This window comes from Hyperolius riggenbachi, chromosome 2 (assembly GCF_040937935.1).
Source record: "Hyperolius riggenbachi isolate aHypRig1 chromosome 2, aHypRig1.pri, whole genome shotgun sequence".
In the NCBI taxonomy this organism is placed as follows: Eukaryota; Metazoa; Chordata; class Amphibia; order Anura; family Hyperoliidae; genus Hyperolius; species Hyperolius riggenbachi.
In genome coordinates, this window is record NC_090647.1 from 518,401,683 (window position 1) to 518,427,717 (window position 26,035).

The 26,035-nt window shown below is 43.2% G+C and overlaps 1 protein-coding gene across 2 annotated transcripts in view; it reads left to right on the forward strand.

The window, feature by feature from the left end:
* Positions 1-26,035, forward strand: part of NCAM2 (neural cell adhesion molecule 2) — a 447,029-nt gene that overhangs the window by 380,857 nt on the left and 40,137 nt on the right. For both annotated transcript variants that reach the window (XM_068270575.1, XM_068270576.1), the window contains exon 13: positions 5,882-6,001. In XM_068270575.1, the coding sequence (XP_068126676.1) occupies positions 5,882-6,001 (120 nt within the window). The remainder of the gene's footprint in view (positions 1-5,881; positions 6,002-26,035) is intronic.

Below are 26,035 nucleotides of genomic sequence, written 5' to 3' on the forward strand. Positions count from 1 at the left end.
GACCAAGACCTTCAGACCTGTGTTTTCTTGGCATATCCTTTCCTCAAAGTAACACTTATCACTGGGTACATTGCTGCAAATGGTAATGTCACTAATAGTACACACATTACTCAGTGTGCTCAGTGCTGCCCATGACTTGTGTATAAGTCGACCCCTATACTTTTATGAAGTGAATCAGACCTAAATTTTTAGACTTATACTTGAGTAAATACAGTACTTTTTTTGCTCATTTTAAAAACTAGTGTTCTTATATATACCATGTGGGGCTTTGGCATTCGACTATGTCAAAAATCTGTGATGTTAATGATTTTGACAAATGCATGCAAATAGCAAAATAATCATTTTTAACAAATGTATTTTTTAGTTAAAAATTCAGTTCAAAGTATGTACAATGTATCCCAAGCTGAAACCGTTTTTAAAAGAGGAATTGCAATTTTTTTGGGTTTTCCTTAAAAAGAGCTTCAACTAATAATCTTAAACGATGCCTCATCTATTTACTAGCCTAACCTTTAAGCATCTGTTATACATATTTACCATCTGCTGAATTTACAACAGGGGTATGAGACTTGTTGCTATGACATTGCAAAGCAAATAGAAAGCTACAGTAAGTATACTAAGTAACTGACAGTATGCAGGAGTCTAAATATTTAACCATATTTATTCCCAGATTAAAGCAAGGGACTATAATTTGGCAGCTTGTTGTGAGAATGGGTTCGGAGTGCTTAGTGTTTATGATTTTTTTACATGTCAATTGACCACATCCCTTAGCACCCGTTTTTCCCTTAGTTAATTTCCAGCAGGATAAACATAGCTACCCTTGTTTATTTACTGTATATGTTTCTTCAGCCACTGTTGTCTGGTTGTAGGTTGTAGCTTTCTTTGCCCCTATGGCAGCACACCCCATTTATTTCATAGTAGTACAATGTGTTGTTCCTCGGAGAAGAAGACTGATTTATGTGTATGTATGTGTCCCATTTAATTAAAGGTTAACAGCAAGAATGGCCTCCAGTTTGTAAAATCAGATTCTAGAGCATGAAGTTTTTGTGAGTGTGCTTATTGGTGTAGGTAGGGTAGGAAAGCCCTTAACCATTACACTGTACAGCCACTGCTTGTTGATTCTACTGTCTAAATGTGGTAACATGCATATATATATGCAAGGGCTTTAATTTTTAAAAATCTTGGAAGGAAACCAAGATCTTAATTGTGTTCTGAGCCTCCATATAAGAAATATTTACCTCACTTTTGGTCTTTGGAACCCCAATGAAACATTGTGGCTTTGGTATGGAAACTGATATCGGCAGGAAGATAAAAAATAGTCAGTAAAAAAGTTGAAAATTCAGACTCTTGCCCATGCTGCTTCTGTCACTGTTGGGAAGATTCACCTACTTCCTGTTTAGACAGGATGCGGTGGAAATTCTTACCAGTGGGGACATGGGACAACAATAAGGCTCTAAGAGTTGTTCTAGCCTCTTCTATGACTATTCGTGAATACAATTATTGTTTATGGAATTGGCCTTTAACATTTAAGTTCTTCATAAGCCATGACCTACAAATGTTAAAATATCTTCTTTTTCAGTTTTTGTTTACCGCCCTAGAAGTTACCACATTTAAACATTTAGCTAACAGATGCAGACATGGAGAAATGGGTGGCATCATGCTTGTCTGAAACCAAACATACATTTTTAACATGAAAGGAAGTTATTGCTTGTTTAAAAAATCAATATAGAGAATCATGTTTTTTTTTTCTTAGGGGAGGGGGGGCTTTAGGGGCATTGTGCATGGTATCTGACTGTGGCTAGTTTTTGCTTAGTTCACCTCAAGTTCTTATTTGTGCTTGTTGATTGTACTGTTCAAATGTGTTAATGTTGTATCCATATACAGTATATGCGAGGGCTTTAACCAAGACACCTATCTGTGCTTTTCAATGTCATGCCATGCAAACGGGGTGCTACATGGTGCTTTTTCAATCCAAAATTATGTATAGCTTGAAGCTTCCATTTTTGGTAACATTGATGCCTATGTCAACTTTATTTATGCTATTGTAAGTTTACAGTTGCAGTGTGTGTTATAAAATCAGAACAACAATATATATATATATATTTTACATTTTTCTTTTCCATAATGTTCTCTATTATCAGGTTAATGAATCCAGTGCAAACATCTATTCACAGAATTTGTTTTAATATTCCCACACAGGCTTAAGAGATTAAAATAAGGGAATGTTCTTTGCCGACTTAAATAACCTATGATTGCTTTAATGCTCAAATGTAGGAAGGCACATTTGACACACATTTTAATGTGATAATTATAAGCTACTAGCTGATTGCCCGGCGTTGCCCGTGTATGTATTTGGCTGGTGTTGGCTCCGCCTACTTTTTCTAACCCTAACACACAATTACTCACTGACCAAGTTTGTGAGCTTTGCGGTCTTTGGTATCAATAATCTGCATTGAAATGAAACAAATGTGATTGGCTGTGTGTGGCTCCACCCCCTTTTCTGAATTTGAACCCCAGTCACCCAATAACCAACTGTACCAGGTTTGAGGCCTGTGCCATTAACAGTTCAAGAATGGTAGCAATTAAATATTCCCCTTGAAAAGCAACAGGTGAAGTTTGATTCACTTTTGTAGGCTCCACCCACTTTTCTGAATATTAATCCCAGTCACCCAGTGACCAACTGTGCAAAGTTTAAAAACCCTGCCATTAACAGAATGGATGCAGTTTACATTTTCCCAGTGAAATTTGTATTTGTCTCCACCCACTGATGACGCGGCGTTGCCCGGGTATGTATTTGACTGGTTTTGGCTCCGCCCATTTTCTAACCCTAACACACAAACACTCAATGACCAAGTTTGTGAGCTTTGGGGTCCTTGGCATCAATAATTTGTATATTCCCATAGAAATTAAACAAATCAGGCTGTTTGTGGCTCCACCCCTCTCCAGCATTTGAACCCCAGTCACCCAATGACCAACTGTAGCAGGTTTGAGGCATATGCTATTAACAGTGTAAAAATGGCAGCAATTAAAATATTCCACTTGAAAATCAACAGGTGAATTTTGATTGGCCATTATAGGCTCCACCCACTTCCCCTGAATATTAATCTCAGTCACTCAGTGATCATCTGGGCAAACATTGGGAACCCTGAAATAAACAGTGTAAGAAGGGCTGCAGTTTACACTTTCCCAGTGAAATTTGTTTTTGGCACCGCCCACTTTTTGTAACCTGGACACAAAGTCACTAATCAATGCCCAAGTTTGTGAGTTTTGGGGTCCTTGGCATCAATAATTTGTATTTTCCCATGAAATGAAACAAATCTGATTCACTGTTTGTGGCTCTGTCCCCTTTTCTGAATTTGAACCTCAGTGACCCAATGATCGACTGTACCAGGTTTGAGGCTTGTGCCATTAACAGTTCAAGAATGGCAGCAATTTTAATATTCTCCTTGAAAAGTGACATGTGATTTTTGATTGGCATTTTTAGGCTCCACCCACTTTTCTGAATATTAATCCCAGTCACCCAGTAACCAGCTATGCTAAGTTTGAGAACCCTGCCATTAACAGTGAAGAAGGGCTGCAGTATACAATTTCCCAGAAAAATCTGTTTTTAACTCCACCCACTTTTTGTAACCTTGACACGCAGTCACTACTCAATGACCAAGTTTGTGAGCTTTTGGGTTCCTGGCATCAAAATTGTGCTAATGGAAGCAGTTTATCCAGCAAAGAAATCTGGCTGTTTTTGGCTCCGCCCCTTTACTGAATTTGAACCCCAAACACTTAACGACCGACTGTAGCAGGTTTGAGGCCTCTGCTATTAACAGTGTGAGAATGGCTGCAGTTTCAATATTCCCCTTGAAAATCAATAGGTGAATTTTGATTGGCTCTTGTAGGCGCCACCTACTTTTCCGAATATTAATCCTAGTCACCCAGTGACCAACTGTGTGAAGTTTGAGAACCCTGCCATTAACAGTGTAAGAAAAGCTGCAGTTTACATTTTCCCATTCAAAAAGTTAGTTGTTTTTGGCTCCACCCACTATTTCTAATCTTGACATACAGTCACTTAATGACCAAGTTTATGAGCTTTGGGGTGTTTGGCATCAATAAGTTGCATTTTACCATTGAAATTAAACAAATCTGATTGGCTGTTTTTGGCCCGCTCCCTTCAGAATTTAAATCCCAGTCTCCCAGTGACTGACTGTAGCAGATGTTAGGCCTCTGCCATTAAGAGTGCATGAATGGCAGCAATGTAAATATTCCCCTTGAAAATCAAAAGGTGAATTTTGATTGGCTGCTGTAGGCTCCACCCACTTTTCTGAATATTAGTCCCAGTCACCCAGAGGCCACTGTGTCACGTTTGAGAACCCTGCCAATAACAGAATGGCTGAAATAAATCTAACAAATCTGATTGGCTGTTTGTGGCTCTACCCCTTTAGTGAATTTGGACCCCAGTCACCCAATGATTGACTGTATCAAGTTTGAGGCCTCTGCCACTAACAGTGTAAGAATGGTAGCAATGTGAATATTCCCCTTGAAAATCAATAGGTGAATTTTGATTGGCTGTTGTAGGCTCCACCCACATTTCTGAATATTCATCCCAGTTACCCAGTGGCCAATTGTGTAATGTTTGGGAACCCTGCAATGTAAAAAATTAGGTTGTTGGCCCCGCCCACTTTTTCTAACCTTGACATACAGTCACTCAATTATGAAGTTTATCAGCTTTGGGGTCCTTGGTATCAATACTTTGTATATTCCCATTGAAAAATAAACAAATCTGGCTGTTTGTGGCTCCGCCCCCTTCCTGAATTTGGACCCTAGTCACCCAGTGACCAACTGTACCAGGTTTGAGGCATCTGCGTTTACCAGTAGAAGAGAATGGTAGCAGATGAAATATTCACTTTGAAAATCAAAAGGTGAATTTTTATTGGCTGTTGTAGGCTCCACCCACCTTCCAAAATCTTAATCTGTCACCCAATGACCAACTGTGTAAAGTTTGAGAACCCTGCCATTAACGGTGTAAGAATGGCTGCAGTTTATATTTTCACAGTAAAAGTTGTTTTGGCTCCGCCCACTTTTTGTAACCTTGACACACAGTCACTCAATGACCAAGTTTGTGACCTGTCAGGTCCCTGGCATCAAAAATGTGTGAATGGAAGCAGTTTGTCCACCAAGGAAAACTGATTGGCTGTATGTGGCCCCGCCCCTTTAGTGAATTTGGACCCCAGTCACCCAATGACCGACTGTAGCAAGTTTGAAGCCTCTGCCATTAAAAGTGTAAGAATAGCAGCAGTTTAAATATTCCCCTTGAAAATCAACAGGTGAATTTTGATTGGCTGTTGTAGGCTCCACCCATTTTCTTGAATCTTAATCACATTCACCCAGTGACCAACTGTGTCAAGTTTGAGAACTCTGTGATTAACAGTCTAAGAATGGCTGCAGTTTACATTTTCCCATTTAAAATGAATGGCTGCAATTTGATTGGCTGTTTTATGCTCCGCCCACTTTTCCTGGATTTGTAACCTCGGTCCCCAAGTGACCAACTGTGACATGTGTGGGGACTCTGGCTTGATTACTGTGAGAATGGCAGCCTTTTACATTTTTTCCATTGACTTGAATGGGTGGAATCTGATTTGCTGTTTGTAGCTCCGCCCAGGTGTGCATGGGGGCTGCGAGACCCCCAGAACATATCATCCCAGGTAGTAAGGGATCTGTATACCAAGTTTCGTTCAAATCGGTCAAGCCGTTTTCGCGTGATCGCGGCACATACACACACACACACACACATACACACACACACACATACATCCGATTTTATATATATAGATTTTTATGAATTACTTGTGTGGTTTAAATACTATTATTATGTTAATGGCATTTTTTATTACAGCAATTGTTGTTCTGGGCAATTTGGAAGCCAATACGACATATGAAGTCAGGGTCGCTGCTGTTAATGGAAAAGGACAAGGAGAATACAGCAAAGTTGAAATTTTTCAAACGCTTCCTGTTCGTGAGTAGAACATTTTTCTTCCATAATTTTGGTTTTGGAAAGACTTCACACTCTTTACCTATGCAAGTATGTATTTTTATATAGGCTAAAAGCCTTGGCATTTCAGATTACTTTAATCACTTCACCCCCAAGGGGTTTTCCTCTTAAAAAAACAGCAATTTTTACCTGTCAGCGCTCCCTTCATTCACCTATAACTTTATTACTACTTATCATGACAAAACAATCTATATCCTGTTTTTTCACCACCAATTAGGCTTTCTTTGAGGGGTACTTTTTGCTAAGAATTATTTTATTCTAAAAGTGTTTTAACATGGAAAATAAGAAACTTAAATAGTTTTAAAATAATACATGCTACCATAATTAAAACCCACACATTTTATTTACCCATCTGTCCAGGTTATTGCAATGTTTAAAATTTTTCCTTAAAGAGAACCTGTACTGAGTAAAATTATTTAAAATAAACACATGAGGTAACTTCAAATGAACATGAAATAGTTGCCTTGCCATCACTTTCTCTCAGAAGCTCACCATTTTCTTCTGACAATGATCCCTTCCAATTCTGACAACATTTTGTCAGAACTGAAATATATCAGTTGCTGTCAGTTATATATCAGTTGTTGTCAGTTATAGCTAAGTGGACAACTGATATGCCCGGTAAAGTCCATGTTTCCCTATGACTCAAGTGGACGATGTTACAGTTTAACAGTGTGCTGACCAGAAAGCTGTTATGGGGTAATGGCCATTTTCAAAATGGAGGACGGGGAATTCCCTTGATCACAGTGGACATACATGACCCGGGAGAGGAGAAAGAGATTGAGGAGTAGACTACACGGGAGGTAAGTATGACTTGTGTATGCTTATTTTGACTTTTAATTTTCAGTTCAGGTTTTCTTTAATACAATGTATGGCGACAATATTTTATATGGAAATTGAGGTACATTTTTTTCAGTTTTGTATCCATCCCGTATTACAAGCCCATAATTTATAAAGTAATAGTAATATACCCTCTTGACGTACATAAAATGTAGATGTAATTTTACAGTTTGTCCACAAGATATTCTCGCGCCTGACTTCATTATGCATAATATTACTATGTAAAGAGAAAGTGATTTATGAACGGTCTTTGTGAATGGCGGTGCAGTCTCATGGACTGCTGCGTTCATTTACATGGGGACTTAGATCAGTAAATAGGAACTGTGCTCCATTTGTTCAATTTTTCTCCAATCGTGAATAAAATAATTTGAAGCTCAGAAAAAATGATTGGAACTGTACATCAAGTAATTGACAATCCATCACACACCATACAATTCTTGATAAAGTTGTGTAACGAACGGTGGAGCACAGAGAGGATCTGATTACCGGTGATCTGCAGTATCACTGGGAATACAGATGTATACCAGATTATAAGTGATCTGCAGTATCACCGATAATCCGATATATCAGCTAACCTCTGTACTAGAGTAGAGTGTAGTGTTTGGTGTAACAGTAACACTAAGAGGACTGAGCCTCAGTGCAGTGGGGAGTACTGCACGGCTTCCTTCCGAAGACCTGAACTCTCCAAGGCGGGAGGAGTCAGGCTGCGAGTAGGAAGGTAAGTCTGAGAGTGACACTCAGGAGAAAGTGTCACTAACAGGACGGGGAACCGCCTCCAATAGTGAGGTTGGTTTTTGAGGTCAGACAAGCCAGATCGTAACACACGGACAGATAAAGTACAAATTCAGAAGGCAGAGGCGGAGTCTAGGTACAGACAGAGTTCGGCAACAGGGTATCAGAAATATCGAGGTACAAGATCAAGAGGCAGAAGCAGAGTCTAAGGACGAGCCGGGGTTCGGCAACAGGGTATCAGAATAGCAAGGTACAAGATCAGAATACAAGAGGATGGCCAGGCAGGCAGAAGGTCATAACAGATAATCACAATCAAACTAGTACTTTAAGCTATCAACAGAATCTAGCTAAGTGTAGGATTACAGCTCCAGCTGGTCCCGGCACACTTAAGGATCTGACTACGGGTCTGAGTGCTCCCACGTATGTGTTCGCAACGCCAGACAAAGAGCAAGTGAACAGCCAGCAGTATATATACACAAGGACCTCTCCAGGACCTCCCTAATTGCTGGACCAATGAGAGTAGTGGAAATTGTCAGCTGATCCGCCTGGTCAGCTGACTCCCTTCTGGCTGTTATTTAAGCTCTGCCTCTGTGCGCGCGCGCGTGTCACTCTGAAACTAGGTGGACTATCAGTCCCAGCCACACCAGTACTGTTTTGCAATGTATCCAGTGAACCGAGTGCGGGAGCCGCCTCCAATGCGGCTTCCACCGTTACCAATGCGGATTCCGCCGTTCCCAATGCGAATTTCCGCCGCTCTTCCTATGCGGCATGCGGCGTTTTTTCCGCGTTGTGACGCCATGCTGGACGCGGAAACAGCCGCCTCACCTTGAGAGGCAGCGGCTTTTCCGCGTTTCATCACAAGTTGGTCTGAAATTTTCAACATGTCCAATCTCCAAAAATAAAAAAAAACCTGGGGATTCGATCAGATTTATCGATCGAAAACAAAGAGAAGTTCTCAAATTTTCTGGAAAATCAAAACCGAAGTAATCAAATTGATGAAAATTAGATCTTTTAATTACATAGTGTGTTGCCACCTTTAGAATGCCTAAAGCCCTATATTTTCTATGACATAAATTTGAGAAAAGGGTAGGATGTCATTGCTATCTATGCATTTAAAAAAATGCAAGTGACCTGGTGTTTTTTTTTTTCCTAACGGTTTTTGGTGCCACACACCTTCAAAAGGGCAACCACCTTAGTAGGTAAGAACCCCTAATTTAGGAAATATTAAATATAGACAGTTAGTGCCATAGTGCCATAGTTGTTCAAGTGGGTTTTACAGATAAGTCCAGCAGATATTAAGTATTTTCCCTTTAAACATAAACATTAAAGACTAAATATAGAAGTGGTTCTATCCCATTGCGGTATTTCGATATTTAGATGTAATAAATCTTCACTGTTATTCTACACTGTACATCTATTTCAATAAACTATAAACTATGCCAGACTATCTCACTGCAAAAATGCTGTGTTGTCTTAAGACGCCTTAATATAAAAAGTGTAAAAAGTGTTATAACATATTTACTTTATTTAATTATTTATGTATTCTCTTGCTGACAAAAAGTTAAATATATATATATATTTTTACTGCTTACTTTACATTTTACTATCTCTACACTCTTGAAAACATAGGAGTGCCAAGTTTAATTTGAGTAAATGTAAATATATATATATTATATCTCAGACCAAGGAGTATTTTGCCACCTTAACCATGTTTTACCAGTGAGATCTACTCTAGTACTAACCATGCCTGCAATACTACTACTGTTGGATGCTGTTATCCTGTGTTTTTGCTGGTACCACAGCCTAGTCAGTTGTCATCTTCTTGTTTCCTTCAGCATAGAGAAGTGATAGTTCACTCAATCAAGCTAATAACTTGCACGTGAGGAGCAACAAGAGGCAGGGTAGACAAGCACAGAGCATAATTGAAAGAGGCCTTTGGTAGGAGGCATGGGCATGAATGGGGGGCATATGAGAGATAAGTAGGATGACTGAACTAGGCGTACATATTGTATATTTTAGATTTTGGTTCTTTCTTTTTTTTCCTTTTTTTTTCTTTTTGTCTTTGCTTATTTTTGTATTAAGGTTGAACCTTGATGTACTTGATCATTTTTTGATATGACTATACAAACAATAAAAATTAATCAAAAGATGATGCAAAATGAACCCAACACAAGAGGGCTTCAATGAAGTAAGTTTGATGGCATTGGGTACAGTACAACAACAAATGTACGCTGAGTTTGAAAAAAAAAAAAGAGGGCTTTGGTTAACATTCCTAAAGCCAACATTCATAGAGCCAGCAAATGCACAGATCACTTCCAATAAAAAAAACAGAGATTAATGATTCTACATATCCATAGATCTGAAGTATGATCCCCCAAGCAGTGTTATGGCCAATCTCAATCCAGGCTACTTAGTCAAAAAGTAGATACAAGTACATCCTACACAATCGATGAGCACATCCACAGTGGGAAACTTATTATCAGGGGTGCTCATCCAGATTCCGGATATCCGGGTAACCCGGATATCCAAACTTTTTAGGCCTATCCGACCGCATCCAGATTCCAGATAGCTGGGGCCAAATCCGGATAGATATCTGCAGATAGTTGGGCGCATACTCCGGATATCCATGGATATCTGCGGGTATCCGGATCCGAAATACTGTAACTAAGGTGATGACGTCCTGGAGCCAATCAGAGGGCTGCCAGCAAAATCCCTAGCAACCAATCACAGAGGGGAACCCTGGCTGGCACCACCTGACCTCATTGAGCCAATCAGAAGCCTACCAGCCTAAGCCCTGGCACCCATTCCCAGAAAGAAACACTGGCCAGCCCCCCCTGTATAATAAGGAGGGCTGCCATGATAAGACAGATCATCCTGGCTTGCTGAATGCACACTGAGAGACATGCTTTAGTGCCGGTGCCCTGCAAAGGGCTGTACACAGTTATAAACCTAAAGCTGTTCATTGATTAACCCCTTCACTACTATCACTACTCTATAGTTAAATTGTTAATTAGCTTGATTGATGTCTCATAGTGTGACATTTAGAGTGTGTGGTGCAGTGCTGCTGGGCCAAGGGCTGTACACAGTGATAAACTGTTCAGTGATTAACCCCTTCACTATCACTACACTATAGTTAAATCGTTCATTAGCTTGATTGATGTCATAGTGTGACATTTAGAGTGTGTTCTGCAGTGCTGCTGCAGCTGCTATGTGTCTGTGTGTGTGCTGTGCACACACCATGCAAACTGCTGCCTGCCATGTGCAAACACGTGCAAAGTTGCAAACACGTGCAAAGTGCCATGTGCCTCGTGCAAACACGTGCAAAGTGCCACGTGCAAAGTGCCATGTGCAAAGTGCCACGTGCAAACATTTGCAAAGTGCCACATGCAAAAGTGCAAAGTGCCACGTGCAAAGTGCCATGTGCAAAGTGAAAAGTGCCACTTGCAAACATGTACAAAGTGCAAAGTGCCACAGGCAAAGTGCAACGTGCAAACACGTGCAAAGTGACACGTGCAAAGTGCAAACACGTGCAAAGTGCAAAGTGCCACGTGCAAAATGCAAAGTGCAAACACGTGCAAAGTGCAAAGTGACACGTGCAAACACATGCAAATTGCAAAGTGAAACGTGCAAAGTGCCATGTGCAAAGTGCAAAGTGCCACTTGCAAACACATGCAAAGTGACATGTGCAAAGTGCAAACACGTGCAAAGTGTAAAGTGCCATGTGCAAACATGTGCAAAGTGCCATGTGCAAACATGTACAAAGTGCAAACACGTGCAAAGTGCAAAGTGACACATGCAAAGTGCAAACACGTGCAAAGGGCAAAGTGCAAAGTGCAAACACGTGCAAACACATGCAAAGTGACATGTGCAAAGTGCAAACACGTGCAAAGTGTAAAGTGCCACGTGCAAAGTGCCACTTGCAAACACATGCAAAGTGACACGTGCAAAGTACATACATGTGCAAAGTGCCATGTACAAAGTGCCACATGCAAAGTGCAAAGTGCCTTGTGCAAACACATGCAAAGTGCAAAGTGAAACGTGCAAAGTGCCACGTGCAAAGTGCCAAGTGCAAACACATGCAAAGTGCAAAGTGACACGTGCAAACACGTGCAAAGTGCCACGTGCAAAGTGCAAAGTGCCATGTGCAAACACGTGCAAAGTGCAAACACGTGCAAAGTGCCACGCGCCACGTGCAAACACATGCAAAGTGCCATGTGCAAAGTGCCACATGCCACTTTGCACGTGTTTGCACATGGCACTTTGCACATGGCACTTTGCACTTTGCATGTTTTTGCACTTTGCAAGTGTTTGCACTATGCACGTGTTTGCATGTGGCACTTTGCACATGTTTGCACTTTGCACGTGGCACTTTGCACTTTGCATGTGTTTGCACGTGGCACTTTGCACTTGGCACGTGGCACTTTGCACATGGCACTTTGCACTTTGCATATGTTTGCACGTGGCACTTTGCACTTTGCATGTGTTTGCACGTGGTACTTTGCACTTCGCACTTTGCACGTGGCATTTTGCACTTGGCACTTTGCACTTTGCATGTGTTTGAACGTGGCACTTTGCACTTTGCATGTGTTTGCACATGGCACTTTGCACGTGTTTGCACATGGCACTTTGCACTTTGCACTTGGCACTTGCCACTTTGCATGTGGCATTTTGCACATGGCACTTTGCACTTTGCATGTATTTGCACGTGGCACTTTGCACGTGTTTGCATGTGGCACTTTGCACGAGGCACTTTGCACTTTGCACGTGTTTGTTCCAGATAGTGAAAAATGGTGTTTGAGCACCCCTTATTATGTAGAAATAAATCTTAAAGGACACCCGAGGTGAAAATAAACAAATGAAATAAATGATTGTATCTATCTTCCTTCTCCTAAAAATGACTTTTTAAAATATTCCACATTTTTATTTTATGTTTAAATCTACTTTTTAAGTTTAAACGGTTTTATTGTTTTTGCTCAATGACACATTCATTGAAGAGTTAAAATCTATGAACCATTGACCCTTTTATCTCTTTCCTGCTCTCAGAAGCCATTTTCTGTTAAGAACGTGTTTTATAGTTGGAATTTCTTATCAGTGAGGGTCACACTGTAGTTACTTCCTGTCTTAGTCAGGACTAATTTCTTATCAGTGAGGGTCACACTGTAGTCTGACTCAGTCCTGAGTCCCCTTGGGTATCCTTTAAGTATAAGGTCATTTGCTGGACCAGGGTCCCAAATTATACCTGAAACCACCAGCTGAACCTCCCTGTGTTGCTGCTCTCAGCATACTAAACAAAACATAGATATTAGTAGTTAATTGAATCAATAACTAGCATGTGAAGAGCTCAAGATGTAAACAGAAATTGAACAAATATCTATAGGGATCTTGGCTGAAATGCACATTAAATCAGTGGTTATAAGTTGGAGGTCTTATGTTTATCTACTGGTTTCATATGAGTTTAAGCCAAAGTCCTTTTACATTTTTCCCCACTTCTGCATGGCCCTCTTGGAACATGGATATTTTACTACTTGTATGGCAACTGTGACACAATTAATGTAAATACCGAACTCAAATAGTATTAGCTATCCGGGCTGTGCTATCCGAGCGCACTCGGATAGCAAGCAGCTATCCGGAGATATCCTAGCTATCCGAGCTCAGATAGCGTCACGAGCTCGGATAGCGTCACGTCTGACATCACCTCGAGTCCTCACAAGCGAATCAGAGGGCTCCCAGCCCTCTGACTGCAGCCAATCACAGAGGGGGAGCCTGGCCAAGCCCCCCTCTATAAATAGCGGACGCCATCTTGCCTCACTCGTCCTGCTTGCAACTTACTGACTAACTGTACTGAGAGACTGCTCCAGTGCATTTTGTCTGTGTGCAAGTGCATTTATATTGTTCTAAACCTAGCGTTTTTACACTCCAACACTTGATCTTCAACTGTATTGCTTTGTATCGTAGATAGATTGTATTTTAGGCAGTTTAGTTTGTGTGATTAGGGACTAGGGAGGGAGACTGTCACTGCTGCAGCTGCAGCCAGCCGCAAGGCCCTGTGCCTAGGCAAGGCAGCCTGCCCTGCTCTGTGCTCTAGTCTCTAGTTACCTGTGCTCTCACCTGTCCTACTCTACTGTACTACTACTTCTGTGTTAGATAGATTTGTACTATTTTGTAGTTAGCAAGGCCCAGCTTTACTGCTGCTATACCTGTCCTGTATCTGCTCTCTGTAATCTAGTCACACCTATTCTATTATTTAGCTAGATTCTTCTATTGTTTAGTTAGTAGTACTGTAGTGTACTCTAGTCTGTGTATAGGGACTGTCCGTCACCGCGTTACCTAGGGTCTTTGTGTGTGCAGTGCACGTCTGCGCTGTCCGCACCCTCTCGTTAGTGCTACACTCGTCCTATTGTTTCTATTACTTCTATTGTGTATTTGCTGACTTCTGCTGTAGTCTGTGTATAGGGACACCGTCAGTCAGCGTCAGGTAGGGTCTTTGTGTGCACACTGCGCAATCTCTCGTTAGCGCTACACCGATCTCTGCTGTAGAGTACACCTGTCCGTCACCTCACACACCCACCACCACCAGTCCCACCCCATTAAAGTACCCCACTTGTCCCACCCGCCTTTACATACATACGTTTTTTTTTTTATTTGTATAATATTAAAAATATACGATGTCTGGCACTAGCAGCCGCAGTTTGGGCAGGGGCAGCAAGGGCATCGCCAAGAGAGGAAGTCGTGGGCGTGGCAGCCGCGCCACCACCACCACCATGCGCAATTCTGCATCTGCACCAGTGGCTATTCCGCCATTAGCCACTGGCCGTGGACGCCTTGGCCGCCCAACAGCTGGGAGTCACACTGCAGAGACACAGCAGCAGCGTGTGGCGCAGATGTTCCTCCCACCGCCAGGTCGTAGCCGTCCTATTGAGGAGAAGGATGCAGACTCTGTGGTGGAACTAATAGTGGATGAGCAGGTCTCCATTAGCTCTGGAACCGAGTCCTCCACCCCCGCCACCACTCCAGTTTGCAAGAGCAGCAGCAGCCGACCAGCACTGCCTGGGGAGGAGGAGGAGGAGTGCAGTTCTCCAGCCCCAGCGGGCGACACCAGCACCCTGTCACTCAGCACCTTCTTATCCCCAAGCGCAGTGGGGTTATGGAATGCTGTTGTGGCAGAATTGGAGGAGGAAGGAATGCTGATGGGCACTTTGGGGGATGATGCTTTGGACAGTCAGACAGTGGTGACTGTCCATCTGCCCATGCATGCAGAAGGGGAGTTTGTGGGATCCCAGCAGGACATGTTTGTGGAGGGGGAGGATGATGATGACAGGGTGAAGGACAGAGACTGGGTGCCAGGTCCTGGGAGTGGGGATATCATCAGCTCTGAGGAGGAGGAGGAGGATGCGTCTGTGGGCCTTGCTAGAAGGATCAGCATCGCAGGCATGGGCAGGATCACAAGTGGGCGTGGTATGCAGGCCACACAGCATGCTGATCCGGAGATGAGTTCTGCCAGTGCCACCACCAGCCGCACCAAGAAATCCCCCCCCCCACAACCACCACAGGGAGACCAGCGGCAGCAGCACCTTCCTGCCAAAGGGGCAACTTCACCTCCCCAATATGGAATTTTTTCACCCTGCCATATGTGGAGTGCAAGTATGCCACCTGCAACCAGTGCCGCAAGCAGCTCAGCAGAGGGAAGGAGCCCTCTGCGTTTGGCACCACCTCTCTGGTCAACCATCTTGCAGGGAAACACTTTCATGAGCATGAGAAGTTCGTGAAATGAAGGAAGCTGGCAGTGGCAGTGGCAGACCCGCCACTACTGTGAAGCCGTCGGCAGCAGCCACCTGCCCTCCTCGACCTCCTCCAGCAGCACCAGCAGGAGTGCGTCAGCAATGCACTGCTCCTCCTCCCTCTGCAACTCCTGCCGTCGACACTGAGGCCTGTTCTGGCAGCCAGTCCTCAGTGGCCTCCTCTGCTCCCTCCAGTGATTCCCGTGCCAGCATAAGGCGTCGCCAGACCCTGCTCAGTGACACCTTCCAGGGGGTGGTCAGGGTTCTGCCTCCCAGCAGCCGTCGCGTGCGTCAGCTGAACGGCTTGCTGGCACGGGCCATGTGCTCCCAACTCCTGCCTTATTCCCTTGTGCAGGAGGGGAGCGACATGCGTGCGCTCCTGATGTGTGCAGCTCCCGATTGGCCAATCCCCAGCTGACATTTTTTCACACGCACGGCCATCCCTGCACTTCACCGCTCTGTGATGGCCAATGTCGGGAGAGGGCTGGAGCACGCGGTGGGTCAACGGGTCCACGTCACCATGGACTCGTGGAGCAGCCGGTTTGGGACAGGCCGCTATCTGTCCTTCACCACGCATTGGGTCAGCTTGGTGGAAGGGGGTGAGGATGGGGGAGCAGCATCGGGCACTGTCAGAGCAGCAGCAGCACCAACAACGCAGTGGGTGGTGCCACCATGCAGGGTCAGCAGAATTGCAGCAGGTTCCTCTGATCCGCTTCCATCCTCCGGCACACCAGCCCAAACCCCCTGCCTCAGCAGCAGCGTGAAGCCCGCCACTGCCAAGCACTGCTGGAATTGGTCAGCCTGGGGAAGACCAAACTGACGGCGAACCATGTCCTGGCCAAACTCCAAGAGCAGGAGAGGAATTGGCTGACCCCCAGAGGCCTCAGAGTCGGAGAGATGGTGTCCGACAATGGGGCAAACCTGGTTGCTGCAATCAGCAGGGGAGACCTGACCCTCATCCCCTGTCTGGCGCACGTCCTGAACCTGGTAGTCCAAAAGTTCTTGCGGACCTACCAGGGAATGTACCGACTCCTTGAGGCGGCAAGGTAGGTTGTGCGTCATTTCCGGCTGTCGCCTGCAGCCGTAGCGAGCCTGGAAGAGGTGCAGAAGGAGCTGCACCTGCCACAGCACCGGCTCATGATCAATGTTCCAACTCGCTGGAACTCCACCCTGGCGATTTTGGAGCGTCTGGTTGAACAGAGGCAGGCTGTCAGCCAGTACCTTGCATGAGCGACAGTTGCCTCCATCACTGCAACTGGGCGTGCCGCCACCAACCTCCCATCCATCATCTCCACGGAGGACTGGGGGCACATGCAGCAGGTGTGCTCAGTCCTGGCACCCTTCCTGCAGGCCACCAACATGGTAAGCAGGGACCATGCAATGGTGTGCGAGTGGGTACCCTTGGTGTGTGTGCTTGACAGGGCCCTGTATGCACTGCTGGAAGAGGGAGCGGCAGCCTTGGACCAGCAGGAGCTGCAGGAAGCTTCACAGGCCACCTCTGAGGAGGAGGGCTTGGAGTTGGTGGAGGTCCCTGACCTTGCTGCTGATGAGGGGGAGCAGCAGAGCGCAGCTGGAGTGGTGCGGGGGTGGAGAGAGGATGAGGTGGAGGAGGCAGAGGAAGAGGACAGCACTGTCGGCTCTGGGGCTGCCGATGATGTGCCAACAGACGTGGCCAGACTCTTCCCAATGGCAGCGCACATGCTGAGGTGCCTGCGCAAGTACCCAAGGGTGATCCAGATGAAGAAGAGGGAGGACATCTGGATCTGCATGATGCTGGACCCACGTCTGAAGGGGAAGCTCAGCCAGATTCTGCCTGCAGAAGGAGACCGTACGCAACAAATGAGGGATTTGCAGCTGTCCCTTGTTGAGCGCTTGGAGGAAGCCTTCCCTCAGACATCCACTTCCACTGTCCAGCCAGCACAGAGGCAGCAGCAGGTGCCTGCATCCACCAGCAGCAAGCGCACGTGCACCACAGACCTGCTGTCTCTGACCCAAGAGCTCTACATGAGTGTAGAGCTGCCAAGGACTAGAGAGGAGGTGCCTGCAGCAGCATCCTTCTCCAGTCACAGCCAGCGCTTGACCCGCATGGTGGCTGACTACATGGGGTCCTTCAGCGGGCTTGACAGCGTGGCCCCTGTTGATCCCATGGAGTATTGGGTCAAGCACCTGCCGATCTGGAGCGAGCTTGCGTAGTATGCCCTGGAAGTGCTCTCCTGCCCCCCTTCCAGCGTACTGTCAGAGCGTTGCTTCAGTGGAGCCGGTGGAGTCGTCACTGAGAAGCAATCTCGTCTGTCTCACAAGTCTGTGGACAGACTGACGTTTCTCAAAATGAACCAGGCTTGGGTGGAAGGTGAATTCCTGGCCCCTGTTGTCGGCGAGAGGGGGACATGAAGTGGCACACACACATTACACCTGCATCTGCTGCTGCTGTATTTCTTCCTGCTGTCTGTGTCTCCACTGCCAGGGAACACATTACAAGGTGCTGCTGCCCATGCGCCAACAGCTATTACGCTCAAAAATAGCAGCCTGCATCAATTTGAAAAAAATATAAAAATAGTAATTATTTTAGAGGTGTCCGGGTTGAAAACTGTGCTGTCCCAATTGTGTATTGGACACAATGTGGGCTTTACGACCGCTGTCTGGAACCTCATGCTGTTTATTTATGGCCCTGGAACCACTGCTAGGAACCAGGGCCTATTATGTCTCGCTGCCTGCCCTCCTGCTGCCTGCTGCCAAATGCCTGCTGCCACACACACTCATCCTCCTCACACTGCCTGCTGTTGTATTTCCTCCTGCTGTCTGTGTCTTCACTGCCAGGGAACACATTACAAGGTGCTGCTGCCCATGCGCCAACAGCTATTACGCTAAAAAATAGCTGCATCCATTTGAAAGAAAAAATTGTAATTATTTTAGAGGTGTCCGGGTTGAAAACTGTGCTGTCCCAATTGTGTATTGGACACAATGTGGGCTTCACGACCACTGTCTGGAACCTCATGCTGTGTATTTACGGCCCTGGACCCACCGCTAGGAACCAGGGCCTATTATGTCTTGCTGCCTGCCCTCCTGGCTGCTGCCAGTCTGCCACACACTCAACCTCCTCACACTGCCTGCTGCTGTATTTACTCCTGCTGTCTGTGTCTCCACTGCCAGGGAACACATTACAAGGTGCTGCTGCCCATGCGCCAACAGCTATTACGCTCAAAAATAGCTGCATCCATTTGAAAAAAAAATTGTAATTATTTCAGAGGTGTCCGGGTTGAAAACTGTGCTGTCCAAATTGTGTATTGAACACAATGTGGGCTTCACGACCACTGTCTGGAACCTCATGCTGTGTATCTACGGCCCTGGAACCACCGCTAGGAACCCGGGCCTATTATGTCTCGCTGCCTGCCCTCCTGCCTGCTGCCAGTCTGCCACACACTCAACCTCCTCACGCTGCCTGCTGCTGTATTTCCTCCTGCTGTCTGTGTCTCCACTGCCAGGGAACACATTACAAGGTGCTGCTGCCCATGCGGCAACAGCTATTACGCTCAAAAATAGCTGCATCCATTTTAAAAAAAAAAATTGTAATTAATTTAGAGGTGTCCGGGTTGAAAACTGTGCTGTCCCAATTGTGTATTGGACACAATGTGGGCTTCACGACCACTGTCTGGAACCTCATGCTGTGTATTTACGGCCCTTGAACTACCGCTAGGAACCAGGGCCTATTATGTCTCGCTGCCCACCCTCCTGCTGCCTGCTGCCAAATGCCAGTCTGCCACACACACTCATCCTCCTCACGCTGCCTGCTGTTGTATTTCCTCCTGCTGTCTGTGTCTCCACTGCCAGGGAACATATTACAAGGTGCTGCTGCCCATGCGCCAACAGCTATTACGCTCAAAAATAGCTGCATCCATTTGAAATTTTTTTTAAATTATTTTAGAGGTGTCCGGGTTGAAAACTGTGCTGTCCCAATTGTGTATTGGGCACAATGTGGGCTTCTCGACCGCTGTCTGGAACCTCATGCTGTGTATTTACGGCCCAGGACCCAAAGCTAGGAACCAGGGCCTATTATGTCTTGCTGCCTGCCCTCCTGCCTGCTGCCAGTCTGCCACACACTCAACCTCCTCACACTGCCTGCTGCTGTATTTCCTCCTGCTGTCTGTGTCTCCACTGCCAGGGAACACATTACAAGGTGCTGCTGCCCATGCGCCAACAGCTATTACGCTCAAAAATAGCTGCATCCATTTGAAAAAAAAATTGTAATTATTTTAGAGGTGTCCGGGTTGAAAACTGTGCTGTCCCAATTGTGTATTGGACACAATGTGGGCTTCACGACCGCTGTCTGGAACCTCATGCTGTGTATTTGCGGCCCTGGAACCACCGCTAGGAACCAGGGCCTATTATGTCTCGCTGCCTGCCCTCCTGCCTGCTGCCAGTCTGCCACACACTCAACCTCCTCACGCTGCCTGCTGCTGTATTTCCTCCTGCTGTCTGTGTCTCCACTGCCAGGGAACACATTACAAGGTGCTGCTGCCCATGCGCCAACAGCTATTACGCTCAAAAATAGCTGCATCTATTTGAAAAAAAAATTGTAATTAATTTAGAGGTGCCCGGGTTGAAAACTGTGCTGTCCCAATTGTGTATTGGACACAATGTGGGCTTCACGACCACTGTCTGGAACCTCATGCTGTGTATTTACGGCCCTGGAACCACCGCTAGGAACCAGGGCCTATTATGTCAGTCACATCACAGATCACACTGTCTGACACACACTACTCCTCCTCCTGTAGCTGCATTGAGCTTCTGCTGTCTGTGTGCTGCTACCACTGCCAGGGAGAACAGAAGAAGAACTATTTTCTGCTGCCACCTGCCCATCCACTCTCCTACTGGCAGCTATTACCACACTACAATAGCTGCAAGCCTGCAACTACTTCCTCCTCCTGCTGATGTCTGTGTTTTACCACCGCCAGGGTACACAGAAAAAGGCGCTGTGGCTTGCAATGTGCCACTACCTACCTATTATGCCATCAACACAAATATATAACTATGGTGTTATTAAAATAACATATTTCCACAAATTATATAGGAGAGAACAGAGGCGCCAAAAGGATAAAAGGGGTTTTAAATGAGCTTAAAAGCCAAAAATGTGGTAATTATAGGAGGCAGTGGTGGACTTACCTCCTCCAAGCAGACACAACATGACTGTACATTCAGTCTATTTATTAACGAACTCCAGATAAAACAAAGCAACGCGTTTCACGGGTCAGTGCCCGCTTCCTCAGGCAATAGAAAAAGGAGTTACAGCATCTAGCAAAACAAACAACACTCGGCACCTCTGTCAAGGTGCCGAGTGTTGTTTGTTTTGCTAGATGCTGTAACTCCTTTTCCTATTGCCTGAGGAAGCGGGCACTGACCCGTGAAACGCGTTGCTTTGTTTTATCTGGAGTTCGTTAATAAATAGACTGAATGTACAGTCGTGTTGTGTCTGCTTGGAGGAGGTAAGTCCACCACTGCCTCCCCTAATTACCAAATTTTTGGCTTTTAAAGAGACACTGAAGCGAAAAAAAAAATATGATATAATGAATTGGTTGTGTACTATGAATAATTACTAGAAGATTAGCAGCAAAGAAAATATTCTCATACTTTTATTTTCAGGTATATAGTGTTTTTTCTAACATTGCATCATTCTATAATATGTGCAGATTACACAACACTCAGCATTCAAAATGAATCTTTCAGAGCAGTCTATGAAGTAATGAACTCTCCTCTGGCAGAGGAAAAGTAAACAGTTCAATTACAGTTGAGATAATAAAAGTCAGATAACAGCCCTCTCCACGACTAACTTAGTCGGAGAGCTTAATAGCTTTTTTGCATAGAGATAACAACTGGAGTTCCTCAACTCTTCCTGTACTGGAAACAATTAGACTAATGTATCTGATCTTAATGTTTTATTTCTTAGCTGTACTACACATACAAATCATAATATCGTAATTTTTTTCGCTTCAGTGTCTCTTTAAGCTCATTTAAAACCCCTTTTATCCTTTTGGTGCCTCTGTTCTCTCCTATATAATAATGTATCCACCCTGGGTGGAGGGTTGCGACCCTCTTCTACTATCTACAGAGAGCGACTTCTTATTCCTGAGTGGGGTCAGGATAATCTCCCCACCTGCCTTTACAGTGGTTGCCTATTAGTGACCCATGCTTGTGAGTATAACAACTATTACTCTTTGTCATTATCCCCTTTGTCAATACATACTATACTATTGGGGCTCTTGGTGTTCCTCTGTTTATCTCATATTTCCACAAATGAAGTAAAAAAAATATTACAAAAGAATGGAAAACCAAGACACATAATATAAGGAGACGAGGAGACGAGGAAGAAGAAGAAGAAGATATAGAAGAAGAAGATGAAGAAGATATAGAAGAAGAAGAAGAAGAAGCAGAAGATATAGAAGAAGAAGAAGAAGATATAGAAGCAGAAGAGGAAGATTTAGAAGAAGAAGAAGATATAGAAGAAGGAGAAGGAGAAGGAGAAGAAGAAGAAGATATAGAAGAAGAAGAAGGTATCGAAGAAGAAGACGAATAAGGTATAGAAGAAGAAGAAGAAGAAGAAGAAGATATAGAAGAAGAAGAAGGTATAGAAGAAGAAGACGAAGAAGATATAGAAGAAGAAGATATAGAAGAAGAAGAGGAAGATATAGAAGAAGAAGAAAAGGAAGAAGAGGAAGAAGAAGAAGAAGATATAGAAGAAGAAAAAGATAATTGAAGAAGATACAAGAAGTAGAAGATGAAGAAGATTCGAGTAGAAGAAGAAGAAAAAGAAGAAGATATAGAAGAAGAAGATGAAGACGATGTAAATGAAGACTTCCAACAACCATTTTGGACACACCTTCTCATGCAAACACTTTTCATGAAGTTAATTTACTATTTTTTATACCTTTTTTATAACTACTACATCACCACATAATCACTTGATGTTTTTCTTCATAAAAAAGGTGGTTTCATGCATCATTGACCTCCAATACAAGTTTTAAAAGCTATTTAAGGCCAGCTCGAATATTTTACTCGAATACAGAATCGGATAGTGACATCGGATATCCGAGGTCGAATCGGATATTCGATTAACTCGAATATTGAACTTCGAGTGAATTCGGATAGTTTACTATCTGAATTCGACCAAACTCGAATAGGATAATGAGGTATCCGAGCAACACTGCTGAAATGTTCAGGTGTCCTGGTGAGTATGGACAGGACATGAGATGAGCCTACTTTGTTGCTTGAGTAGATTTTTTTTATTTGAATGGATGGAAGGGAGGGTATGCAAAAAAATGTAGCTAGCCTGCAATCCCTGTATAAATTGAAGGCGTGTCTCTCTGTAATACAGCAATTTATTTGTTCTGGCACTCTCCACAAATGTTAAAGACATATTTTTTAATATCATATTATCATATATGATATCATATAAAAAGACCCTCACCCCACTGAATATTTTATTTCCAAAAATATTTGGCCATTGATACATATCCCCCATGGCAGTGCTCAGCTCTCCATTTCCTTGTTTTTGCTATTACGCAGTCTGTTTATGCTTAAAATGGGAAGAACTAAAACCTGAAATAGACTTCAATGAGGTTCACTAACAAACATTTAAGTTCAATGGGGTTTACTGGCAAACTATTACGTTTGCATACTTTTCAAAAAGTTCACCATTCCTCCCTCATTCAAACATATTCCTGTGATTTTTCTTTTTCAGGTAAGCTTTGGTTTTCTCTGTGACAGTTGGGCTACAAACACTATTTTCAGTATGTTACAGTTGTTTATAATTCCAGTCTCAAATATTCAGCATTAAAACTGATTTGTCAGTAAACTTTTTAATTAATTCTACTCTGATAAATAATATTTTAGATACAGTCGTGGGTTTAATGAATATGTTAAATAGAACCTTGAAGGCTAAAAGGAATGGGTATAAGTCTAATTAAAAAATCAAATGTAACATAATTGCTATAATTACTTAATTCTAGGGAAGATTCTTTGACATTTTCTTAGCAAAAAAAAAAAAAAGTTATATTGGTGGCGTGGACTTCTCCCTGAACATGTTTTGACATTCAGAAAACATGTATTATACATCATTATAATGAAATGTAAATGTTCTTGGTTATATTTGCAATGCATCCATCATTGCCAGCAAAAAAATACAGCATTTTAGAGTATGTGTCGGTTTATTGTGATTGGCATTACAAAAATAATTAATAAACATGCATAATTTCATTGCAAAATGTTCTGTTAGAGTTTCATATGCTGATTACTTTTTTTAACCTGTATTGTTGCAATACACATACCTTTGACTGCTCAAAAATAGATCCCCTGACTTGGTGACTGATAATTAAATCCTCTAAATTATAATTTCCTGCTAGTCAAACCATCAAATAGAGCTATGAAGACATTTCCATTTTTCTTTTTGTAATAATTACAGTGAAATTCAAATTTTCCTGAAAAAAAATCTCTTCATGTTGAAGCTATATATTACATTCATTTTGGTGAACGTTATTTGCTTTGTTTCAATTATTTATAAGCACAGATTAAAAACAAAAAACCCAAAAAGAATAATAGCTATCCCACAGAGCTGCTAACAAAAACAAATGTTAATTGGGTGTGCTACTTTGCACACTACTACATAATTTTAGTGCTTCTTGTTTTGTGCATTCAAATTCTGCTGGGGCATTACTCATCAGGCCATATTTCAGATACTCCATTAAAATGTACTGATTTGATGTTAAAGAGAATCTGTACTCTAAAATTCTTACAATAAAAAGCATACCATTCTCTTCATTATGTTCTCCTGGGCCCCTCTGTGCTGATTCTGCCACTCTCTGCTGCAAACCTGGCTTGTAATTACCAGTTTTAGGCAGTGTTTACAAACAAAAGACATGGCTGCTAAAAGCTTGTGATAGGCTCAAGTAAGCAGAGTGTGTGAGTCACACAGAGCTTGCAGGGGGACTGGAGAGGGTGTGTATAGCTTCTATCCAATCACAAGCAGCACAGCACATTCCAGCCAGACTGCCTGAGCCGACAGACAGACCCGATAGAGGAGAGAAGATTAGATCATATAACAGAGATAACACAGCCACTGTGCAAGTAGGAAAGGCTGCAGTAAGCCAGACCACATTAGAACAGGCATAGGAACTTATAGGACAGAAGAAATAAGGATGAACATTTTGGTACAGAGTCTTTTTAAGATAAGAATTTAGCTATTTGGCCTTACAGTATGTATCTCCAAGGTTACTTCACAGTGGCTGTTGCATTACACACAGTGAAGCACAGTGAAGCATACAGTCAATGAAAAGTATGCTTCACTGTCACGGTTAATGTGTGCATTTAGTGGTAACGCACTGTATACAGTGCATTACGATGCCGCACGCCATTAATGCACCCGCTGCAGTGTGAATGACACATTGGTTGTCTATTTCAGTGCAGTAAGCTGTATTACAAAGTGGCCATTATGCCTCACCACAGTGCACCACTATGAAAGTGGCTTTAGACTTTCTTAGCTGGATGCAAACTTGAATGCAAAGTTAATTTGTAGAATACTAAATTATAAAATAAATGGTAGATTTCATATCATTTTAGTAAAAGTGGAGTGACACTTAAATATTGCATCATTCAAAACAATAAAAATACAAAAAAGTCTAAAACAATAACATATGTCTAAAACCATAACCAAAACAAATTAATAGAATAATTACCAGAAATGAACAAATAAATACATGCATTGGGCCGTGCTGTTGAATAGGAATTTCTGAAAATGTTTTAAAAATATCTACTTAGAAATTATTACTTTTTTCCATCTGCTAGTTATGTTAATGTGCAAGCCTTCAGAGTTAAGCAACCCTTTGCTGTGACATGATACCATTCATTTACTCTTGATGTCCAATTAGTGTTTCAGCTTTATTATACTGTACATATCCTATTAAAAGCCCCAAGACCATTTAACTAGACCATTTTACTTGTGAAATTGTGCCAAGCCCTAATTAAAAATTAACTCATTTCAGACCAAAGCCTCTGGTCCCTTTAAGGATTAGAGGCTTTTTTTTCTTTTTTTTCACTTCCTAATCCATGGGGATTGGCTCACAGTGATCAGGAGGTCAGGAGCCAATGAAAATGGCTCCTGACCAAGTTATGTGCTGGTGGAGACTCTCTATTGCATTAAAACTATGCCGCATTAGTCTTATGCTGGGTACACACGTTACGTGTTTTTCGTGCAATTTTGTGACCTGATCATTTTTTCGGCACAATTCCGCACTCGATTCTGCGCTCGATTCTCTTATCTTCATTGGTTTTTCTTACCTTTTTCCATTCACTGCTATGAGAAATAGAGCGCGGAAACGATCAGGAGCAATATCAGACATGACGGATTTTATTTGATCCATCTATCGCTCGGAAAATCGTACCATGTGTACCCAGCACTAGGTAGCCACAAGTGCTGCGTAGTTTTAACTGTGGCTGGTCCCGAACTCAAAGTGTCTTAAACTCAAATGTATTAAACACTGCTGCTATTGTTTTTTTTCTGGTTTAGAACTGAATAGCTACTACATGGGAGGAATTTAATGTAGAACTTAATCAGACTAGCAACATTAGTAAAGGAAAAAAAGTGCTGAAAGATATTTTATGAGTT